Source organism: Cervus elaphus, chromosome 33, assembly GCF_910594005.1.
Source record: "Cervus elaphus chromosome 33, mCerEla1.1, whole genome shotgun sequence".
In the NCBI taxonomy this organism is placed as follows: Eukaryota; Metazoa; Chordata; class Mammalia; order Artiodactyla; family Cervidae; genus Cervus; species Cervus elaphus.
The window spans coordinates 28,912,209-28,936,080 of NC_057847.1; the positions used below are offsets into that span (position 1 = coordinate 28,912,209).

The 23,872-nt window shown below is 41.7% G+C and overlaps 1 protein-coding gene and 1 long non-coding RNA gene across 10 annotated transcripts in view; one reads left to right on the plus strand and one right to left on the minus strand.

Moving 5' to 3' along the window:
- ERICH2 (glutamate rich 2) overlaps positions 1-5,246 on the minus strand; it is a 34,377-nt gene extending 29,131 nt beyond the window's left edge. For 3 of the 9 annotated variants that reach the window (XM_043894466.1, XM_043894467.1, XM_043894460.1), the window contains exon 1: positions 5,103-5,240. Coding sequence is in view for 1 of the 9 variants with exons in the window: in XM_043894462.1 (XP_043750397.1) it covers positions 5,103-5,145 (43 nt within the window). In the remaining 8 variants the exon portion in view is untranslated. The other 6 variants (XM_043894470.1, XM_043894463.1, XM_043894471.1 and 3 more) reach the window with 5 other exon arrangements.
- Positions 4,896-22,984, plus strand: LOC122688460. Its single transcript, XR_006339461.1, has 3 exons — positions 4,896-5,030; positions 20,247-20,418; positions 22,388-22,984. It is a non-coding gene; the product is annotated as an uncharacterized LOC122688460 (long non-coding RNA).
- The last annotated feature ends 888 nt before the right edge of the window (positions 22,985-23,872 follow it).

The following is a 23,872-nucleotide window of genomic DNA, read 5'->3' on the forward strand; positions in this document are numbered from 1 at the left end:
AATAAACCATAATGAAACAGAATATGAAAAAGTATACTGTATGTACATGTATATGTGTGTATATATATATCTGAGTCACTTTGCTGACACCAGAAACTAACACAACATTGTAAATTAACTATACGTCAATTAAAAAAAAAAAGTTGGGCTCTTGAGTAAAGACACTGGGTTCATATTCCATTCTGCCACTTCCCATCTAAGCCTGGGTGAGCTAAAACTTCTGTAGGCCTCAGTTCCTCCATCTGTAAAGCAGGGGTCACAACAATGCCAACCTCATTGGCTCATTTTAAGCATTAAGTAGGATGATCTGGGTAAGGGGCTTAGTACAGTGCCTGGCACATAGGAGGGACATGGTAGAAACAACTTGATGTTTCATCCAAAGGAAAAACTGAGATGATGTCTTCAGGGGCCGATTAAGATTGCTTAGGGGAACAAAAAGCAGGCTTTACTGTGATTGAGACAAGCAGGCTAGCTCTAAGGACTTTTAATTAATTAATCAATCAGATAAGCCCTAAAGTAATGATACTTGCTTAGAAAGATCACTGACTCCAGGGAAAAAGCAGAGTACTTGAGAACACAGGTAAAGTTAAAGCAGAGACTGATAATTTTTCAGAAAAAGGTATAGCCATCACATAAGTATGTATTTTTCAAATGAGTATTAGTATGCACTTAATGTCTCTTAGCTATATGAGCTTGAACTCCCAGTTGCAAGTTCCAGAAACCATGCTCAAGGGAGCGTAGGCACAAACAGGGAAGCCCTGGCTCATAGAGTCCAAGAGTCGAATACACAAGCTGTGTGGAATGGGGACACAGTGGCTACACCTGTGGTCACGAGAATGTGGCGCTTAAGCGGGGACTTCCCCTTGCTCATCTCCGCGTCTCCTTTCACATGGGTCTCATTCTTCTCTCTCTCAGTGTAGGCAGATTTTCTACACATGATGCAAAACATAGCTCCCAGCTCTTCTTAGGTTTTATCGGATACAGCCCTAGCTTTTAAGGAAAAATTGACTGTCAATAACCAAAACCCCAGTCAACAACTCGGTTAATTCAGCTTGTTTTTTGGGCTACAAAGAACAGATAAATTTAAGCCACTTAAGAAAAAAAATCTCTAGTACTTAATGTACTTCATGTCACACAAATTGGCCCTTGGTAAATATTAACATTTATTAAATGAATAGAATAAGAAGGAATGCAACAAGTGAAGTGAAAGTCGTTCAGTCATGTCCAACTCTTGTGAGCCCGTGGAATATACATGGGGTCTGTGGAGTTCTCCAGGTCAAAATACGGGAGTGGATACCTTTTCCCATCTCCAGGGGATCTTCCCAACCCAGAGATCGAACCTAGATCTCCCACATTGTTGATGGATTCTTTACTAGCTGAGCCACAAAGGAAGCCCAAGAATACTGGAGTGGGTATAGCCTATCCCTTCTCCAGGGGATCTTCCCGACCCAAGAATCAAACCGGGATCCTCGGCATTGCAGGTGGATTCTTTACCAACTGAGCTATTAGGGAAGCAACAACAGAATAAAGGAAAAGAACATATTAAACTAGAGCTTTGCAACATGGTAGCCACTCACCATATGTGGCAACTGAGCACTTAAAACACGATTAGCACTTAAAATGAGATATGCACATCAGATTATAAAGACTTAGTACTGGACTTCTTTGGTGGTAAAGTGGGTAAGAATCCATCTGCCAATGCAGGAGACACAGTTTCGATCCTTGGTTTGGGAAGAATTCACACGCCACAAAGCAACTGAGCTCATGTGCTGTAACTAGAGTCCACGCTCTAGAGCCTGAGAGCTGCAACTACTGAAGCCCTCGTGCCTAGAGACTGTGTTCTGCAGCAAGAAACGCCACCACAGTGAGAAGCCCATCTACTGCAAGCAGAGAAAGCCCACTTGGAAAAGACCCTGATGCTAGGAGGGACTGGGGGCAGGAGGAGAAGGGGATGACAGAGGATGAGATGGCTGGATGGCATCACTGACTCAATGGACATGAGTTTGAGTAAACTCCAGGAGTTGGTGATGGACAGGGAGGCCTGGTGTGCTGCGATTCATGGGGTTGCGAAGAGTCGGACATACTGAGTGACTGAACTGAACTGAAATGAACTGATACAGTCCATGGGGTCACAAAGAGTTGGACACGACTCAGCGACTTTCACTTTCATCCTAGAGGAGCTTAATAGGGAAACCGAACAGGGGAGGGTAATATTTCATGGCAAAGTCTCGTGTGTATAAAATGATTTCAGTGGTCGTCTTTCACTTACATTCATATTTAAAGGTGACCACCTATAAATTTTATATAGTGCAAGGAGTTCAGACTCTGAAGTCAGATTGCCTATGTTCAAATCCCAGCAAATGGTGTGATCTTGAGCAAGTTCCTTAATCCCTCTATGATTCACTCTCCTCAAGTGTAAAATGACAAAAATACTGAAAGGGACAGAGTGATTAAATAGTTAATTCCACTAGGGGATTGTAAATAAAGAAGTATGGGAGACTCCTGTAAGTTAATGGTCACTCAAGAAAGAAGGTTTGCTTACTCATAGAACAGAAGCATGAGACATGTCCCAAAACAATAAAACAATGGTGGAATGAGATCCACATTCTGCCCAGTGAGTTCAGCAAGTGAATGAGTCCTAGGACACATTCTTCTGTATGCACAGAAAACAAAAATATAAGGAAAAAAATATAAAAGAAAACAAAAATATAAGGAAATCAACATAATAAAATGATTATGAGATATGCCATATGTTAGCATAGGGGTGCTAGAGATAAAGAACCCGCCTGCCAGTGCAGGTGATGTAAGTGACATGGGTTCAATCCCTGGGTCAGGAAGATCCTCTGGAGGAGGGTACAGCAACCCACTCCAGTATTCTTGCCTGGAGAATCTTATGGACAGAGGAGCCTGGTGGGCTACAATCCATAGGGTCACACAGAGTCACAACTGAAGCGACTTAGCACAGCACAGCAGACCACTTTTTGATAATTTTCACTGAACCATGCGGAGAAGGCAATGGCACCCCACTCCAGTACTCTTGCCTGGAAAATCCCATGGACGGAGGAGCCTGGTAGGCTGCAGTCCATGGGGTCACAGAGTCAGACACGACTGAGCAACTTCACTTTCACTTTTCACTTTCCTGCATTGGAGAAGGAAATGGCAACCCACTCCAGTGTTCTTGCCTGGAGAATCCCAGGGACGGGGTAGCCTGGTGGGCTGCTGTCTATGGGGTCGCACAGAGCCAGACACAACTGAAGTGAAAGTCATGTCGCTTAGCAGCAGCAGCAGCAACTGCACCATGACAATCCCAATTTGACCACATGGGGACAAGAAAACTCCCCTGCCAGATGTGGAGGAGGAACTGATCCTAGAAGCCTGATGTTTACTCAGGAATGAGGAAGAAGGTGGTCTTCTCTCCCTCCTCACTTTTGCTTTGACTATAAAACTGTAGATGACTCAGCTCTGGATGTGGTCCAACTTGTCACCCTCAGAAGCATCTTATTCTAATAAGTCACTTCTTATCTACTACTTTGTCTCTTGCTGAATTCTTTCTGTGTTGAGACATAAAGAACTGGAGTTCCTTGAAGCCTCCAAAATGCCACCCAGCAGTTTCAGTACCACCTGCTTTACAGAGTACTTCAAGGATTAATATAAATAGCTCACAGTAAATAACAGCAGCGCCTATCTGCTCCTATAATTCTAACTACTCCAACTCTTCCTCCTCCTATTGTTATTACTACCTACAGCCTAGCAGAGACAGCGCTGAAGCTGAACTCTGACTTAGAGTTCTAGGTGCACAACTGAGCCTGGATGGGGTAATGAAGGGGGAGAAAATGTTGCAGGTTGAGCCCTAATGGGGTGCTGAGTGTGTGTGTGTGTGTGTGTGTGTGTGTGTGTGTGTGTGTGTGTGTGTGTGTGTGTGTGTGTGTGTGTGTGTGTGTGTGTGTGTGTGTGTGTGTGTGTGTGTGTGTGTGTGTGTGTGTGTGGCGGGTGGTGGAAGTTCTGGAATTCTGGAATGATGCAGCTGAATCCCTGCAAAGGTTTTGGAATTCAGCTCTGGTAAACTCAACACTTAAAGAGCAGTGCTGTTGTTTTCCTGAGAGTTAAGACAAAACTTCAATTAAAAAAAAAAATTAACACGGAGGATTCGGGGATCACTTGTATTTAGTTTTAGGAGAATGAAACAAATCAAAAGACACTTTCAGTGTCCTCTATTTTTAAAAAGCATCTTTCAGGACTCTCTTGGGGGTAAAAACAGATCTGTCCATTTCACTTATGCCCTCTGGGAAGTCAGACAACTTATAATTACGCCAGGTGTTAATTTAAAACGCTACCTGGGCACAGTGTAATCTGAACAGGATCTCGATTTGGGAAGTTTCAAGTCAATTTGATTATCTCACAGAGGCGGAAGACTGGATCTTAGAAGTGATCCGTTGTCCCAAACCTATTCAAAAGGTCTGTAAAAACAGAAGATGAAAATAAGGTCCGGAGAGGTTAAATGATTTGCTCAAATTCCAAAGAAATTTCTTCATGGCCAAGCAAGTAGTCTAGCAAGTAATGAAGTATTAACCACAAGCCAGCTGAGTCCCTGCTCCTATTGATTGGCCATTAAACTGTCCTCCCCCCACCTCCGCCTCGCCTCACAAAAGTTAGAGGAAAAAAAAGAGAGGCGGGTGCCTGAGGATTGAGGGAAGGAGCCAGAAGCCCTGGGATGAAACGTGGCTATTTTCATTGTTTTTTGGGGGGTGAGCAGGGGAGGGAGTCGGCATGTGGGAATCGGCAGGTCAGAGAATAGTGGTGTAGATGCGCCTGTCAGAACCGCTTAGTTATCACACCCACAGGGACACAAATATCCCTTCCTCAGCGCCGAACTACAGCCAGAGGAAGAAGCCAAAGTACGAGGTGCACCTCCGGTCGCGCGGCCCCTACCTTCTCGCGCGCTGCCTGGGCTGTGGTGGGACGCCAGAGCCCGAACCTGGAGCGGTCAGAGAAGCTGGCGTGTTCAGGCGCCGGGCCTGAGGGAGTCCGAGGTAAGAAGAGCTGGGTCAGGTTGCTCGCGGGGATGGGGAGACGGCGACCGTGCTTGGTGCGGCGCCTCTTACCTGTCTGTGGCCCTCTCACGCTGAGCATCGGAAAGGTTGACATAGAAAGCTAGCCCAGCTCCTTGTCTGCTCGGTGTTGGGAGCGTGGAGCAGTAGACGTCGCGTCGCCATGGAGACGAGAGGGCGCGCTGGCGCGTGCGCGGCTGAAGCAGACTACTCTGAGAAGGGGCCAGGGGGAAGGGGCGGGGCGAACCTTGGGCAGGGCTGAGGGGGCGGGGCAGGGCTGAGGGGGCGTGAAGGGGGCGGAGCATGATGCTGGAGTCTAGGAACTTGGGCAGCCCAGGTGCTAGGGAGCCCCGGAGTCGGACTCCTACCGCTCAGAGAATTGAGTGCATACATTGTCCGACGCTTCTCTCAAAGCTCAGTCGGTAAAGCATCTGTCTGCAATGCAGGAGACCCGGGTTCAATTAGTGGGTCTGGAAGAGCCCCCGGAGAAGGAAATGGCAACCCACTCCAGTATTCTTGCCTGGAGAATCCCACTGACAGAGGAGTCTGGCAGGCTACAGTCCATGGGGTCACAAGAGTCGTACACGATTTAGCGACTAAACCACCACCGGTCGGACACATTCGTTTGAGAGTCCGCACGTGCACCAGTTACCGTGAGAAGGGCAGATTGGAGGGGGATTGGCATTTCCTTGTCCACACTTGATCATGTTTTTGGCGAGGAGAGGGGAAAAGGCTAGGTGGCCTCCTTTGTGTTTTAAACCTGTGGGGAAAAGATGAGTTGGGAGAGAGGGTTGTCCCTGGATGTGGATGAACAAATGTCCCCTGCAGGATTTCGTCCCCCAACCTAAGAGCACCCCGAGAAGATTATGGGTTTCCTGGCGTGGGGGGGGGGGGGGGCGGTCTCTGGATCGCGTTTCCCAAGATCAGATTCAAGTAATTAAAACCAGGGACCCTCCTCTCCCTCTAAGGGGGCCAAGTCCTGGGATGTGAAATTGACATTGCCACTGGAAAGGTTTTACTGCTTAAATAATGCTTTGGTCACAGCATTTGGTTGTTTTTCTCCATTTGGGATGCAGGGAATCACCAGGATCTATTTGTTGCCAAGTCACGTGTTTTGAAGGAAGCCTGTTTGTTGGAATCAAATCTGGATTCTAATTTCGCTAAGTAGCCATATGATATGAGGTGTAATCGCTGTTTAACCTGTTAGGTGCTCTCAAGGAATATGTGCCTTGGTAGATGCTTGTCAGCTTCAAATGACAAAGTATATAAAGTTCTGACATGTAGACAGGCTTAAAAATGGTAAATTTTATAATTATGTTTATATAAAATGGAGCCAGGTGGACCATTTCAGGAACTGAGTGTATACAGAGATTCTGTTATTTTAAAATTCTCTTAATCATTTGTTCATATTAACTCTAAACCTCCTTGGAGCCCAGGATGGTAGGAAAGAGGTAAAGGAAAAAGACCAGAAATGGACGTTTTGGAATGGAAGTTTTTTAAACAGCTCAATTAAGTCATTGACAGATAAACTCCTAGTTTAAAAGTGCATAGCAAACCACTATCTCCTGTATTTTAGGAACATCCTTATGCCTTAAGTCTTTTTTGTTGTTGTTGTTGTTTTTGCCTTAAGTTTGATTGAAGACTTTTTGTTCAGTAAAGGCAAAGGAAAATTCATTATACTTCTTGAACAATACTTTTTAAAACATTAGTTTTGATGAATTTTTCTTACTACTGATACATGGGTAATGTCTAACTGGCTATTCCCATCGTCCTGCTCCAAGGAAATGGAAGAAACCCCCAAATCTAATGGATTAAACTTACCCTTCCTACCCCTCTTTCCTGCAACAGAAGAGTCCATTTGTTGAAAACAGTGTTTTCAGTATTTATTGTTCCTGAAAGAAGGGGCAACAATAGTTTAATGATCTTGGAGAATAAAAATATTTTCTCCACATGAGTAAACAGTAAATAGGAGTAAACAGATAAGACTTCTACTTTGAGCCTTAGGGTCTTCAAGTACAAAGTGGGGATGATCAAAGTACTTGCTCAGAACAGGACCTGAGAGAAAATAGGCCCCTGACACAGAGCATGGCACATGACAACTGATCAATAACACTTAGCTATTATTATTACTCCTACTACACTATGTATATGAATAAAAGTCCCTGTATCCAGAATAGCTATAAAAATTCAAGATTAGGTAAAGTGCCTGGTCCAGGGCCTGTTTGAACCCATGTTGGTTATTCTCTTTCTCCCTGATGAAAAGAAAAATTATACTTCATCTTTGTGTGAATAACTTTAGGAATAATTCACCTAGAATATTTTTCTTTTCTAGAAATTTTGTATCTACATGAGGTGATGGATGTTCACTAAACATGGTAATCATTTCATCATGTATGTAAGTCAAATCATTATGTTGTACACCTTAAACTTACACAGTGCTGTATTCAATTATATCTCAATAAAACTGGAAGAAGGGGAAAAAAAAGAAATTGTGGAGAGAAAGAGAGAGGCCCTAATCACAATATCCTATGATTAGATGTCACCACTGGTGTACAATTTCTACAGGTTGTGGGCTTCTATGTAACTGTTCCTCAAACACTAAGTGAATTTGGCCAGTTCTGGGGCCCTAGACCTTTGAATACTTTGGAGCTTCAAAGTAGCCATTATGTAGGTATCCACTTATGACCAAGTGTGGACATAAGTGGTATGAAAGTGAGAGTCGTTCAGTCATGTTCAACCCTTTGTGACCCCACAGACTGTAGCCCACAGACAGGCACCTCTGTCCATGAGATTTTCCAGGCAAGAATACTGGAGTGGGTTGCCATTTCCTCCTCCAGGAAATAAAAGGAAGGTAAGCTACAAAAGGGGCTTCCCTGATGGCTCAAGTAATTAAAAAAAAAAAAAAAAAAGTCTGCCTGCAATGCAGGAGACACAGGAGATGTGGTTGGATCCTTGGGTCCCTGGAGGAGGATATGGCAACCCACTGCAGTAGTCTTGCCTGGAGAATTCAATGGACAGAGAAGCCCATCCCATGAGATTGCAAAGAGTTGAACATGACTCAGTGCGTGCGCACACTTGAGTTACAAAAAGACAGAAAGAAATGAACTAACTCATCTATCTCTCTAACTTTCATATAGAATTTATTTTTGGTGTTAAAAGTAGAGCACAGTTTAGCTCTGATGGTGCATTCAGGCCACTGAATAAATTAGAAAAATATGTATCTAGTGACAGTTTATTCTAACAAAGTGAAGGGGAAAAGCCAAATACACTTAAAGAAATATTGAGTCACCCAACAACTATCTTTTATTCAACTCCATAGTTTTTAATGCTTAATTTTTGTATCACATGTCTAATTGTTAGCAGAGCATAATGAAAAATGTTTAACATTTAGTGTTTTTCTGATTATAAAAGTAATACATGCTCATGACAAAATTGCAACATAAAGAGAAACACAAGGAAAAACCAACTTAGTCAATAATTTTACTTTTCCTTCTAGCCTTTTGTGTGCATGTATATATTTACTTTATAAAACTTGTATTAGATAGTGTACACATTGTTAGCATCCCTCTTAACACTCTCTCTAATGTCTATTTCCCCAATCTTAATAAATCTTCAAAAACATTTTTAGTGTTCATATATATAATATGTATAAGCCACAATTTATTTGTAATTTACTCCTTCTTTTAAGAATAATTATTGAGTATTTACTTTATATTAGACACTATGCTAGGCATAAGATTTAAGTGATGAACAGTGACTATAAAAATAAGGTTTTGATGAACATCTTTTTAAATAGGTTTTTAATGGCATCTTTCATTCTTAGACTGAATTCCTAGGATTATGAAAACATAACTTCAAAAAGCAATTTTCCAGCTTCAAAGGCAAACTTAAGGAATAAAATTCTGAACTGTAAAATATTAACTTTTTGGAAGATTACCAACAACAGAATTAATATTTATTTTGTGCAATGTGTGAACTTACCCAGAAGATGCTTTCTTGTTAGTGTCTGTGAAACATCAAGGGTATTTGAAGTGTATTGACTTTGGCTTTTCCCTCTAATTCTTTGTAGGATTTGCAGGTTTTCTCAACAGGGTGAGATTGTTTGAAGTATATGCAAATTGCCTTACTTCCTCCTCTCACAGTTAAAATGTTAACTATTTTATTTCCAGCTTTCCTCTTGTAAACATAAGGCTTTTTCGCATTTCTTTCTTTTGCCTTCCTGTGTGAAACATTTTGTATCTTTACACTTTTTAACCTGAAGGCAGATTTCTTTTCCCCAACCCCAAGTTATAACATAAACATTCCTATAAGACATTAGATTTAACATATTTTATAGTTAATTTTGGCTAAGAAATATCATGTAAGTTAACCAATGTATTTAGGGAGTTTCATAAGAGAGATTATTAAAGGTAATAATCACTCTCTCAAACACATACACACCCTACTATTCTTTGATGATTAAATGTTCATACATAAGGTTGAAACGTATGAAATTGCCACTTGTGGATTAAAAATGGTCAACCAACTTCATATAGTTCTGTCTGTATAAATATTTCATTAACTAGTTTACTATAGTCAACTTTCTCCAAATAGTGAACTTTCTGATTATCATACTAAGGATAGCCTTTATTATTATACAAGATTGTGTTTGCTTTGATTTTCATAAATGTTGGAATCCGGTCAGGAGAGTGCTGTAAAATGTTTGTTTATTATTGCAGAGACAGTAGAGGGAGCCTGAAGCCAAAACACTGTTATTTTAGGTCTCTTGTAAATGATGATTATCTTCCAATTCTTCATGTGTGGATGAATTTAAATATTAGTATATATGTGAAATAACAACCTTTTATTTTTTAAAGGCTGGTTAATTAATCACCTTAATAAGATGGAAGGGGAAGACTGACCATCAGTTCAGGCCAGACTCCATCCGAGTTCACAGTGGATCCATCCCACTGCTCTCTGCTTTTCTCTGAGTCACTCTGGAGACAGCTCACGGCCACACTGACAAACCTGTGCTCCACAGATTTCCCTCTTTTAACCCCTAGTGTGGATCATCCCATTACCATGGGCATTATATCCTGATTCTTCTTCTTCTTCCTTTTTTAATTTTGGCCGAGCTGCAAGACATGTAGGATCTTAGTTCCTAGATCAGGGATTAAAACCCTGCCCCTTGAAGTGAAAGCATGGAGTCCTAACCACTGGACCACAGGGAAGTCTCTCCTGACTCTTCTTTAGTCCATCAGAATTTCCAAATACGTTACCATCTCCAACTGTATGTATTAATTTAAGGTAATTGTTTCCTCCAGACATATAAGGAGGCACTTTGATCCTGTCTTCAACTCACATCCTTCTAGGAAGGTTTGTAACAAATGACCAATCCTTTCACAGAACAGGAAACTTCATTAGCCTTAATTAAAGACATTGTCTCTTGCTGACCTCTCCTTGGCTATCTTTATCCTGAATCAAATCTTGTGTTAATTCCACCCCCTACCCTGGTGTTACAAAAGAGTCCCCAAGGTAATTTGTGGTGACACCATTATTCTTCACTGTAGGTAGTCTACAGTGGGCTCCAAGTCCCTGAGGTAAGATGAGTCCCTAAATCTAGAGGTAAGAGGAAGACCCTCTCTATTGTAAAACCTTATGGGAATCTACAGAACTTAGAACCAATTTGCTGTGGCAGGGTTTCATACACTGGTGTTAGGTGAAATTCTTTTGATGTGTTAATAACATCCAGAGAAAAAAGCATTCTCCAGGTAATTAGTTTAAAGGGACGGTGGTTTTTTTATTTTTGTTTTTGGGGTTTTTCCTTTTTTTTTTGCATAAGCTAGGAAGTCTTGGATGGAGATTTTATCAGTCTAATATACTCTGTCAGTCTCTCAGAGAAATTTCAAATGTACAGTCTTTTTCAAATTTTTTTAACTAGGAAATTTCACTTCTTTTCTTAGCATCATTTGCGAATTCTTAGAATACTAGATAATTCCTTTGTGCTTTGGAAAATAGCTCCAAGTTAGAAAAAAATGCCTTGTCCCTTCCCAACTTAATTAAGAGTCAGCTAGCCTAAAATTCTAATGGAAAAAGCAAACAGATCTGTGAGTTTTAACCAACTATCAAGAGAAAGGGTGAAAATGAAATAAAAGTAGAACTTACCATGAAAGTTGGAAAAGCAAATGTTGGAATAAATATCCCATTATGGTGTAATCCTTTCTTTTCAAACTACTTCTTTTCTCTCATTTAATAAGAAAGCTTAAGCCAAATAGCCTTAAAACAAACTAAAATGAATAAAAAGCAGAGTACTTGAGAGTACTTGGTCCTCGAAAGTGCCGTCTTTCCCTCTCCTCTGCGTGATTCTCTTTCCCCGCTGGCATCCGTCTTCTAATTTTCAGCCATTGCCTAGTGTTGCTCAAACTGGTCTAGCAAATGGTGCCACATTCAATGGGGGGGACCTTCTGGTTCCTGCCTTACTAGAGCAGAGGCTGCACTTGGCACAGTTACTTCTCATCCCTTTTTTGAAACACTAGTATTTTAACTCTCATACACTTCTTTCTCCTAGTTCTCCTAATTCATGGACTTCTTTGTATTTCTACCAGTGTGGATCCTCTAAAACCCTTGATGTGCCCCAAGATCCTGCCCCCATCCCACTCCACATCCTCTCCCTGGGGACCTCACCTACACTAATGGTCCTACCACCTACATGCTGACTAGCCCTAAACTTTCTACTGGGCTTGAGGCTTGTATAATCTAACTATGCGCTGGACAGATGCATCTAAATACCCTACAGGCATCTCAAAGTCTGTCTATACCTGAACTTATCAATTTTTCCTCTGTCCTAAATGTCATTGACTGACCACGACCTTCATGTCATTAAATCCAACAGGAATTTTTCATTTCATCTTATTTGACCTTCCAGCCATATTTGACACTATTGATGTTCCCTCATTCACCAAATACCTCTTGGGTTTCTATGGGTCTACTCCTTGTTGCTGTGACACTATACCTTCCTGATTTTCATCCTATCTCTCCAGTTACCACTTTTTTTTTCTTTTTTCTTTTCTTTTTGACCACTTTTATTTCTCTACCCAAAATTTAAATATTAGAGTTTCTCCAGATTCATTCCTGGGCTCCTGCATCAGCGAGTGGTCTATTGCTGCATAACTTCAAAATTTAGTGATGTAAACCTAACAAATATTTCATCTGTTCATGATTCTACAGGTGAGCAAATTGAGTCTGGCTTGGCTGAGGGGTTCCACTGTTCTTGGCTGTGGTCACTCACACAATGATAGTCACATGAGAGCAAATTCAGGTCTGGCTGATCTAATATGAACTTACACACATGTGTGTTGGTTAGCGATGGCTGTTGGCTGAGCCTCCTTCCCATCACTTATCCTCAAGAAGGTTTAATCTAGACTTCCTAACATGGCAGCCTCAAGGGCAAGAGTGGGAGCTGCAAGGCCTCTTGATATCTAGACTCTGATTCCCCTAACATTACATTTCCTGTTTCCTGTTGGTTCAAGGAAATCACAAGGCTGGTTCAGGCTTAAAGAGATCTGGAGAAATAAACTCCACCTCTTAATGGGAGACAACATCACATAAAGTCATGCAAACCAGGATGAAAGGAATACGCACCCCCCTTTTTTTTTTTTAACAATATACTCTAATCCCCTTCTTACTCTGTATTACAATCTCTGTATTCATTTCCTAACAGAGCTCATCCATTCATTTGGCTCATTGCCCATGGATAATATATAGCCTTCATATGCCCTAATATGTATAGCCTTCTCAGACCTTACCTCTAAACTGGTAATAGCATATGCCTCCATGATCTCTTCACTTGATATATCAATGATACTTCAAGCTCAATAGCACTAAAAATATAGTAAAATCTTCCTCCAGAAATGTTTTCCTACTTCAGTGCTTCCTATCTTAGTGAGTATAACCATTAACAAGGTGAGTTCCTTGGTAGTCCATTGGTTAAGAATCTGCTTGTCAATTCAGGGGACATACGTTTGATCCCTGGTCTGGGAAAATCCCATATGCCAAGGAGCAACTAAGCCTGTGTGCCACAGCTAATGAGCCCATGCTCTAGAGCCCACAGCTGAAACTACTGGGCTGGCTTGCTATAGCTTCTGAAGCCCATGCGTCCAGAGCCCGTGCTCTGCAAGAAGAGAAGACCTCTCAATACAACCAGAGAGCAGCCCATGTGCAGCAACGAAGATCTAATACAGCCAAAAATAAATACGTAAATAAAAATTTTACCCATTAAAAAAAAACAAAGCAAAAAACCATTAGCAAGAGGCCTGGACAAATATTTCTTTTTCATTCCATTTCTATTCCATGACCAAGTTAAGTCACGTCATCTTGAATATCTCTCCACACCATGTACTTTTCTCCAGGTCCACTTCTACCACTTTAGACCACACTTTAGACCAAGCTTTACCACTACCCTTCACTTGAATCTGGTCTTAGAGAGTATGACAAGGCAGGAGCTAAAATCTACATAAAAATGTATTGCTACACAGTCTAGCAGTGCATTGTGATTACATTTCCTTTCTTGAACAGTCTAGTTTCTTTCTTTTTATTCTGTTGTTCATTATCTGCCTGTATCACATCTTTGAATTCTCAAAACTACTTGCTTGGTTAAATTCATAAGCCTGGTTAAACCCAGTTCTCTACCTTCTTCCTGCCTGTATCAGCCCAGCAGACTGTGGCTAATGGAAAGCACATGACTAGTTTCATTTTAACTTCATTATGGTTAACCTCGAGGGGGTCCTAGTGTTGCCCTTACCATCATGCCACATGTCCATCTGCTTTCCTCTCCTGCACCAGTGGTCTTCAAACTGTGGCTGCTTTCAAGAGGAAAATAGTTAAGGGAATTGGCTCCTGGATCCTTAACATCTGTCTGGACTCTTTCCTAAAATGTTTCTGCTTCTCCTCTCACTTTACAAAAAAAAGGCATACCCCTCACCCATCTTACATCTCAGAAGTGATGGCCATGCTGTACATGCCTCCTGGAGTCAAAGGGCAGTTACTTTTTGTGATGGATCAAGTCCTCCTGGACATGTTGGACTGTCTGTATTCCTCTGTTCTAAGTATTTTCAGTTAAAGTGAAACTGGCATTAGAAATGGGGTGTTCAGCCACACTGAAATGGTTTCAGTTGTGATACATCATAGAGTGGGGTGGTGTAAGTGATGACAGGTTTTGACCTAGCCTCCTCCACCCCCGGACTATTGTCAAGATCACAGAGCATTCTTGGGGGGAGTCCAGGAGAACAAAGAGGATTGGTGAAAAATACTGGATGCAAAAAATGGCTTTTAAAATGTATTTAATATTGGCAAATCTTTTTAACTATTCTCAGCATTCATCCTTAGGGCCATGCCATTAGCTAGAAAGAAAAGAATCTGAACAGCAAATCAGTGTAAGTTAATAACGCTGATTCTTTACAGTGTAACAGGAATGATTTCTGGGACTACTGATTTTTAATAGATGCATTAGATAAAAGCTACAGATGAAACTTTTATGTGATTTCCTTCAGATTGGGTGAACATTATTAAATAATGTAGTTAGTATCTATTTTATTAAATCATATCATGAAATATTGATTTCAGTTACAGTTAATCCTCATCTTCTAAAATGTTAAATATTGTCTGCTGCTGCTGCTGCTGCTAAGTCACTTCAATCGTGTCTGACTCTATGCGACCCCATAGATGGCAGCCCACCAGGCTCCCCTGTCCCTGGGATTCTACCTCCTATTAAATTAATGGTTGCTGGATTCAAATTTTTTTTCTAGTTGGGTATGAATTTCAATTTCATTAAACAAATAGGAAGACGTAATTATGAAGTCTAAGGAAGTGGGGTTATTTCTAATTTTTATTTGAAATTTTTATTAAATTATTCTCAAAGGCAGAATGTTGAGATCAATATATAAATATAAATGCTACTATTTAAATAAACAATAATAAGACTAGTTACCAATGGCAATTAGAAGTGATTAATAGCAGGCTAATTACAAATAATATGTAGAAAAATGTAACAGTATTTTAATAGTTCTTTTCCTTTGATATAGCACTTTATCTTTTTAAAAACTCTATACTGGATATTTAAACTGTGTAGGCTATGTTATTGTATATTCTTAAGATCTATAAGTATATTTTAAAAGGAGAACATAAATACAAAGTACTAATTAAACATATTATCTGTTTTTAACGAACAATAACAATGACATGTTTTCTTCTGTCTCATGATGTAGTAGGTTATTTTTAATCTCCCTGTTTTCTTTTCCAGTAACATTCCTCTGAACTGCCTGTGGCCTTTAAGACATCCATTTTTTCTTTCATATATAGTGGTAAAACTGGATATAGTCAAAGGTAAATTCATTCTGACTTGCAGTTCAGCTATTATCAAGTCCACATTATATATATTTATAGGTTGAATAGGATTTGCCAAGATTTATATTTGCACTCTCTGCTGAATCTACAGACAGGTGAGCCAACTCTAGTGTTTATGTGGACAAGATAGCAACAATCATTTGTTTTGTGTTTTCTACAGTTTTATTAAAATCATAGAAATCAAGAAAATGATTTGAAACTCCATTTTCAAATGCAAATACCTAAGAGTGGATAAACTCTTTTTTTTTATTGCTATTATTTGGCTCATTTCTGTAAAGTGTAGAAAGCATGATCACAGGTAAGATTTGACAAAATGGACTCAACATAGTAAGTGGCTGATTGGGCTGATTCATGTCCCCCTAAAAGTCATGTCCACCTGGACCCGTGACTGAGACCTTATTTGGAAATAGGGTCAAGTTAAAAAGAGGTCATACTGGGGGTGGTGGTCCTCAATCCAATATGACTAGTGTTCTTTTTAAAAATTTTTTAGATTTTTTAATACTGTCTACAAGAGATTGTTTATTTACTTAAAAAATTATTTTATTTCTTTTGGCTGCACTGCACAGCATGTGGAATCTAAGATTGAACCTGTTCCCCGTTCACAGGAAGCTCAGCATTTTAACCACTGGACTGCTAGGAAAGTCTCTGTGACTGGTGTTCTTATAAGAAGGAAATTTGCACATAGATACACAGGGAGAGAGAGAGAGGGAAGATGGCCATGGGGAGATGCAGGCAGAAACTGGAATGATGAAGCTACAAGCCAAGGAACACAAGAGTCACCAGAAACTAGGATTGAGGCATAAAATAGCTTCTTCCCTAGAACCTCAGAGGCAGCATGGTCCTGCTGACACCTCAATTTCAGACTTTTAGTCTCTAGAACCATGAAGAATGATTTTTTGCTTGTTTGTTTTAAACCACCTGGTTTGTGGGATATTGTTATGGTGGCCCTAGCAACATAATAGAGGTTAGCATACTTGTTCTCAAATTTCCCCACAGGTCGTTTTAGTTCCAACCTAAGAATCAGTAAATGGTGTACCCTACTCAGTTCCACAGAGCCATAAAGGGAATGATATAATAATGCGTGTTGGCTGTGTGGTATGCCCAAACTAATTCTGTGCTCACTATTTTCAACTGAACATTGGTGTCTTTGGGAGACAACAGAACCGTTTGATTAATTTAGAGGAATTTCTCTGTCTAATCCCAGACTTGTGGGCTTCAGTCTCCATATGTCTTTACCATCTCCTCCTCTGCCCTGTCCAAGCCCAGACTCCTTTCTGCATATTGCACAGCATGCTCTGCTCTGGCTTTTTCCCTCCCTCGTCTAGCTGTGTGTGTCTTTCCTTCTATCATTAAAAGAACCCAGACATTTATAGCCCCTGGTTTCGGTGGTATCTGGGTCAATGCCAGTGATATCACACTTGTTCCCATCTTCAGGATCTGAACTTTCAAAAACATTGTCACAATATTCACAACATTAAAAATTACGGGCAAGGAAAGAGTGGGAAAAATTGAGAAAGTAGCATTGACATGTATACGCTATCATGTATAAAACATAACAGCAGGAAGTGGCTGTGGAACAGGGAGCCCAGCCTGGTGTCTGTGACAACCGAGAGGGGTGGGATGGGTCGGGGGGTGGGGGGAGAAGAGTTTCAAGAGGGAGGGGACATGTACATGTAATTATGACTGATTTGTGTTGATATACGACAGAGATCACAACATTGTAAAGCAATTATCCTCCAATAAAGCAACTTAGACTAGCACCATCTCTGCTATAAGAGATTGGCTCCATTTTGATGTTTGACTACCAACAGCTTTAGGTCTCATCCTCCTTCTACCCCTCTGCCCTACAAGCAGCTAGGAAAGCCTGCATGCTCTCTCCTTTGGTGCTGGCAGGAGACTGAAGACACACAAGCCCGGTCCCATACAGAGAACCCTCACCCCACCCCATCCCCTCACCACAATAAAAGCCCCACCCCCTCCCCTCACCACAATAAAAACCCCAAGCCAGTATTATGTCTTCTATACCAGCTCTCTCAAAGCATTCTAGACCTGCCTGAAAGGCCTGCCCTGCCCTGCCCTCCCCAGACACCTCAGTGATATAAATAATCTTTTCACAGCCTCTTGCTGTGTGCATCAATATCAACATCTGACTGAACCAGATTTGGGGATGGTGATCCAGCCTGATTATTCAAGGTGGCTTCTATAATCTTAATTCAAAGCACAACAGTGAATTCATAGGCCAAGTCAAACACAGATTATCAATGCCTCAGTGTCATGATCACACACACTTATGTTTCACACTTAACTTACATTGTTTGAAATGAGGCAGCAATGCGTGATCCATTATTGTGAACCACAAATTATGGTTGCCAACATCAGCGGTGAGGGGAAAAATCAGTGACAGCAACTGCTAAGGGCAATTAGTTCACACTGTATCCATTTGACTCTAATAACAGCCTGGTTTTCAGTCCCTATATTTTGGCCACAGATTTTCTGTTACTTTTAGCTAAATGCATTCCTAACTGGTAGGATTATTTACTCAACATTATTCTCTCCATTTTCAGACATAATTCCCTGGGATCCTCTTTATGGCTCAGAAAACAAAGACAGCTATTGAACATTTCTGTTAGTTAACTAAGTAAAGAAGATTTATGCAATTCTTTCTTGCGCCTAAAATTCTCTCAATTTAACCATACCTCACTGTGATCATAGGTTTGGTAATTTTTAAACTTAAATATATTAATCTTCTTCCATCTGGGTCAAGAGAGGAGAATGAAAATAAAACTTCCTAAGGCAAAGTAAGTAACTTCAAATTTTAAATATTAAAATAGTAAAATAAACACAAGGTTTCTTTTTCCATTTTTTTCATTCACTCAGTCAGTCAACCATTTATTTGAAAGTCTTTGACGTGACTCAGACTGTATCTGAGGCTGCACTAGCCCCACCCCACGATTCTGCAGTCATCACTGAAACCTAGAACTTTTTGCATCCTTGGGAGGGGCTTTCTAGGACACAAGATTTTCAATTCTAAAACTGGGACCATTTCTTTTTTTTTTTTGTATTTTTTCCCCAGTTTTACTTATTTATTTATTTACTTTACAATATTGTATTGGTTTTGCCATACATTGACTTGAATCCGCCATGGGTGTACATGTGTTCCCCATCCTGAAACCCCCTCCCACCTCCCTCCCCATCCCTCCCCTCTGGGTCATCCCAGTGCACCAGCCCTGAGCACCCTGTCTCATGCATCGAACCTGGACTGGTGATTCATTTCACATATGATAATTTACATGTTTCAATGCCATTCTCCCAAATCATCCTACCCTTGCCCTCTCCCACAGAGTCCAAAAGACTGTTCTATACACCTGTGTCTCTTTTGCTGTCTCGCATACAGGGTTATCATTACCATCTTTCTAAATTCCATATATATGCGTTATGGTGGTGTTGGTGTTAGTCGCTCAGTCATGCCCGACTCTTTGCGACCCCGTGGACTGCAGCCCACCAGGCTCCTCTGCTCATGAGATTTTCCAGGCAAGGATACTGGAGTGGAGTCGCCATTTCCTTCTCCAGGGGATCTTCCCAACCCAGGGATCGAACCTGGGTCTCCTGCACTGCAGGCAGATTCTTTACCAACTGAGCTATAAGGGAAGCCCTATATATGTGTTATGAGAGAACTTAAACAAGAACTGCTTGGTTGAACACCATCTAATTACTGGCTGGCAGAAATAATCAGACATGATAATTATTCTTGTTGTTTTAAGACACTAAGTTTTGTGGTGATTTGTTATGCAGTGATAGACAACTAAAACAGCAACTCAAACTGCCTACGTTGGGTCCCTGATCTTTTCCCTCAAACCTATTCTTTTCATAGTCTTCCCTTTTCCTTATATGACAGCTCCTTTCCTTGGCTCCCCTTTTCCCCTCTCACATCCAACTATTCAACAATTGAGTTGGTTTTACCTTAAAAATATATCGAGTCTGACCACTTCTCCTATCCTTCACTGCTTTCATCCTACTTCATTGCCACTGTTATCTCTTGCTCAGAAGATTTCAATCATCTCCTGACTAGTTTCCCTACTTCTTCCCTTGCCCCTTTCAGTCTCTTTCCAACACAGTATCCAGAATGATTCTGTAAAAATGTACATGAGATCCTGTCACTCCATTGCTCAAAACTCTCTCAAGGTTTCCCATCTCTCCTATGATAAAAGCCAAAGTCCTTGCTGGGACTCACACAGCCCCATATGATCTATTCCCCGTCACTTTCATTATTCCTCTCTAGGTCTCCTTCTTGGTCAGTCTGCTGTAGCCACATGAGCTTCCTTGCTCTTGTTCAAACACAATAAGAACATCCATGTCTTAGAGCTATGGGACATTCGGTCCCCTTTGCCTAGAATGTTGTTCTTTTTGCCAAGAAGGTCACTTGTTTGGTTCCCTTGCTCTCTGGAGGCTGCCTTCTCATGGAGAAGGGCCCCGAGGCCCTCGCTGCTCAGAGCACCTAAAATTTCAGCCTCCCAGGCTGACTCTTCCTATTCTCCTTCCATTCTTTATTTTCCTTAGAGTACTTTTCATTATCTGCCATACCATACATTCTGCATATTTACCTTGTTTATTGTTTGTCTCCCCACTGAAATGAAAGCTCTATGAAGGCGGATTTCTGTCTGTTATATTCACTGTGTTATCCTCAGAGCCTAGAGAACAGGACATGGGACACAGCAAACTTTCAAGAAACTTATTGTTCAATGGATAGTCATCATAGTATATGCACTGTATACACCAGTACTATATATAATATATATACTCATGGATTTTCAAATATAGAAGCAGCACTTAGGAAGATAACAGAAGACAATCATGATTACAGAAGAGAATGCAAGTGCTGTCAACCTTAAGGATGTGAGAGTGTGATGCAGCAGTTTGGAGGGGAAAGGAGAAGTACAAAGAAGGGAATGGATGCCAGTATCTTCATCCTGCAAAATATCAGAGACAAGAGGTACTCTTTCTGGTGATTGGAAAAAGAAGTAAAGTTATGAGGACCAAATTGAGAGTCAGAAGCAGAACTGAAAGAACTAAGAACAATGAATTCTCTATAGGAACATGGGAAATGAGAGTGATGATGTTAAGTCATTGCTGTGAGTCAGTAGAAAACATCGGCCATATCTGTCTTGGCCTGATTTCCCTAGAACACAGAGCCTGAGGCAAAGCTTAAGGGCTAATGTTTTATTAGGAGGTACAACCCCTGCTCTGAGAGAGTTAGAAGGAAGACAGACAGGAAAGGATCGGCAGCAAGTACAATGAGTTACTGCATTGATGAATGATGAGTTACTGCATTGGCCACTGCTTTATAAAGTGCCATGAATAACCATAGGTGGTTCCTCAGCTGGTGACCACTCAGTCATAAAGAAGCTCTTTGGCAGGCTGGTTGGTAATGTTGTGCCTGGAACAATCCATCAGAGGGAGAAAGGTAGAGAAAACGTACCTACAATCTGCCTTTGCTTTCTTTCTTCCACCGATCGGAATCTGCTGCCTGGAGAGTTGACTCTCCCACGCATGCAGGCTGTGTCACTGGCCCCTGCAGGAGCCACGGGGGAAGCAGATCTGTGCGTGTGGCCTAATGGCCTCCTGGGGTGGAAACAGCTCAGATTCAGTTGGCGACCACTGGGATGGCCTGGGCGGGTGAGCTGAGAGACTGGGAGGAAGGTAAGGCTGAAGAAATCTGAGTAAATCCATATGATATAGCTGATATAACGCCCCAATCTGATAAATCAAGAGACACAGATACAGCATTTTTTTTTTTGGAGATAAGAAGGTAACTATTAAAAGAATAAAATCAGCAAAGAGTTAAAGTGGTTGCCTCTGGGACAGGGAAGAGGTTGGACAGTAGAATGTTGGTTATTATTATTATTAGCTTTTCTAGACAGTTGTTTCATGCATGAATTACATTGACAAAAATTATTTTTTAAAATCTCACAAACTCAGTTTTATTACTCCCTTTCCCCAAATTCTTCAGTGATATTCCATTGCTTTTAGGACAGTTAAACATGTTGAACAAACTTATTTCCAAAGGAACTATTAGTTCTCAGACACTGCAGGTTAATATTCTTGCTATCCGTATCATCTAAATTTGTTCTACTATGAATGTACTATTCAAATGCCAGGATTTTGTACTAATCCTGCCACAGACACAGCATTTAAAGGAAAAAAAAGGCAACTGCTCATGTTGAATTTTGGAGATTTCAGTTCTGAACTAAAGCCCCTGACTCTCAGGGGCCTGCAGGCCTCTCCAGCTCACTGTAAACTACGCCCTCCTGCTTTTCACTCAAGCCGTATTGGCCACCTTTCTGTTTCATGGACCCCCACTCTTCTTCCTCAGAGCTTTTGCATCAGAATGCTCCCCTCACTGACCATGACCCCCTCCCCACCCCATTCCTCGACACATCTACTTCAGTCTTTACACTGAGCTTTCAGGTATCCACATATCACCTATGTGATATTTGCCTTTTTTAGGTAATGCCAACTGTGGCACGCCAGGTTCCTCTGTCCATGGAATTTCCCAGGCAAGAACACTTGCCTGGAGGGGACTGCCATCTCCTCCTCCAGGAGATCTTCCAGACCCAGGGACTGAACCCGTGTCTCCTGTGTCTCCTGCATTGCAGGCAGATCTTTTACCACTAGTGCCACCTGGGAAGCTGGCATTTTAATCACCACCTTCCTTTAAACTGATACTTTGTTAAACATAAAGACATTTATTTTACAAGGAAACTTCATCTGCCAACAAAACGGGAAACCAATATCATCTGTCATAAACTGCAAAACTGTAAAAAAAAATGAGGATAATAATAATGTATTTCTGTATCACTAATGGTCCATGTAACATGCTTTGCAACACCCTAGACTAGTTACTTGACTTTTTCTTCCTCATCTTTGAGTTATTAGCTTAAATATTCCTTTTTTCCCCCCAGGGAAATCTCTCTAACAGCTCCTGTGCTGTGCATCTTCCAGGCCATTGCTACACAGCATTTAAGAGCCTACAACACCTGTGGTCATCTACCTGTGGGATTATTTTTAAATGGCTGCTTCTCCCACTGGACTTAAGCTTCATGAGAATAAGATGTGTGTCAATTTTGCTCACCTCACATCTCTTCCTTATGTCTCCAGTGTGGAACTCATTGTTAATGCTTTAAAAAGATGTATGGGATGAATAAATCAGTAAGTACCTGTATGAGATTATCACTTGACATCAACCAACTTCCTGTGGTTTTGTTTCCATGCTCGCCAATCCATAGTCTAATTGCGTGTCTCCAAATTCTTTCTGAAAGGAAGAAGAGGGTGGCCTGGGATGGCAAGTCAGAATTACCAAAAATGCCTACAAGAGCATCTCCTTTGCAGTGTGTCCTTATGCAGAGCGACTTTGTCACCCTCCCATCAAGAGATGAGTTTAATTCCCTCCCCTTGAATCTAGGTTAGGCTTAGTGACTCACCTGAACGAGCACATGTGACTTCCAAAGAAGGTCAGAAAAGGCTTGCAGCTTTCACTGCTTTCTCTCAGCTCACTCACTGCCTGGGTGCGCCTCTCAGGACATGCCCTCACAGAGCCCAGCCAATGGCTGTGAAGAGCTGTGAAGAGCCCAGCCAGTGGCTGTGAAGAGCTGTGAAGAGCCCAGCCAATGGTGGTGAAGAGCCCAAGCCAATTGGCTGCCAGCCTCAGCTGAGCCGGATCTTCAAGTACCAGGGCTCGGTCATCAGTATGGTGAGTGAGGCAGCCTCTAGGTGGGTCCCACCCTCAACCATCGAACTTTCCCAGGTGAGGCCCCAGATGTTGTGGATCAGAGCCAAGCCATCTTTATTTACCCTGTCTGAATTCCTGACTCACTCAATCTGTGAGCATAGTAAGATGACTGTTGTTTTATGCCATTAAGTTCTGGGGTGGTTTTTGCACAGCAGTAGATAATGAGATCGGAGTGGGCAATGGCAACCCACTCCAGTACTCTTGCCTGGAGAATCCCATGGATGAAGGAGCCTAGTAGGCTGCTGTCCATGGGGTCGCTCAGAGTCGGACACGACTGAGCGAATTCACTTTCACTTTTCACTTTCCTGCATTGGAGAAGGAAATGGCAACCCACTCCAGTGTTCTTGCCTGGATACTCCCAGGGATGGCGGAGCCTGGTGGGCTGCCGCCTATGGGGTCTCACAGAGTCGGACACGACTGAAGTGACTTAGCAGCAGCAGCAGTAGATAATGAGATGGAGAAGGCAATGGCAACCCACTCCAGTACTCTTGCCTGGAGAATCCCATGGATGAAGGAGCCTAGTGGGCTGCTGTCCATGGGGTCGCTCAGAGTCGGACACGACTGAGCGAATTCACTTTCACTTTTCACTTTCATGCATTGGAGAAGGAAATGGCAACCCACTCCAGTATTCTTGCCTAGAGAATCCCAGGGACCGGGG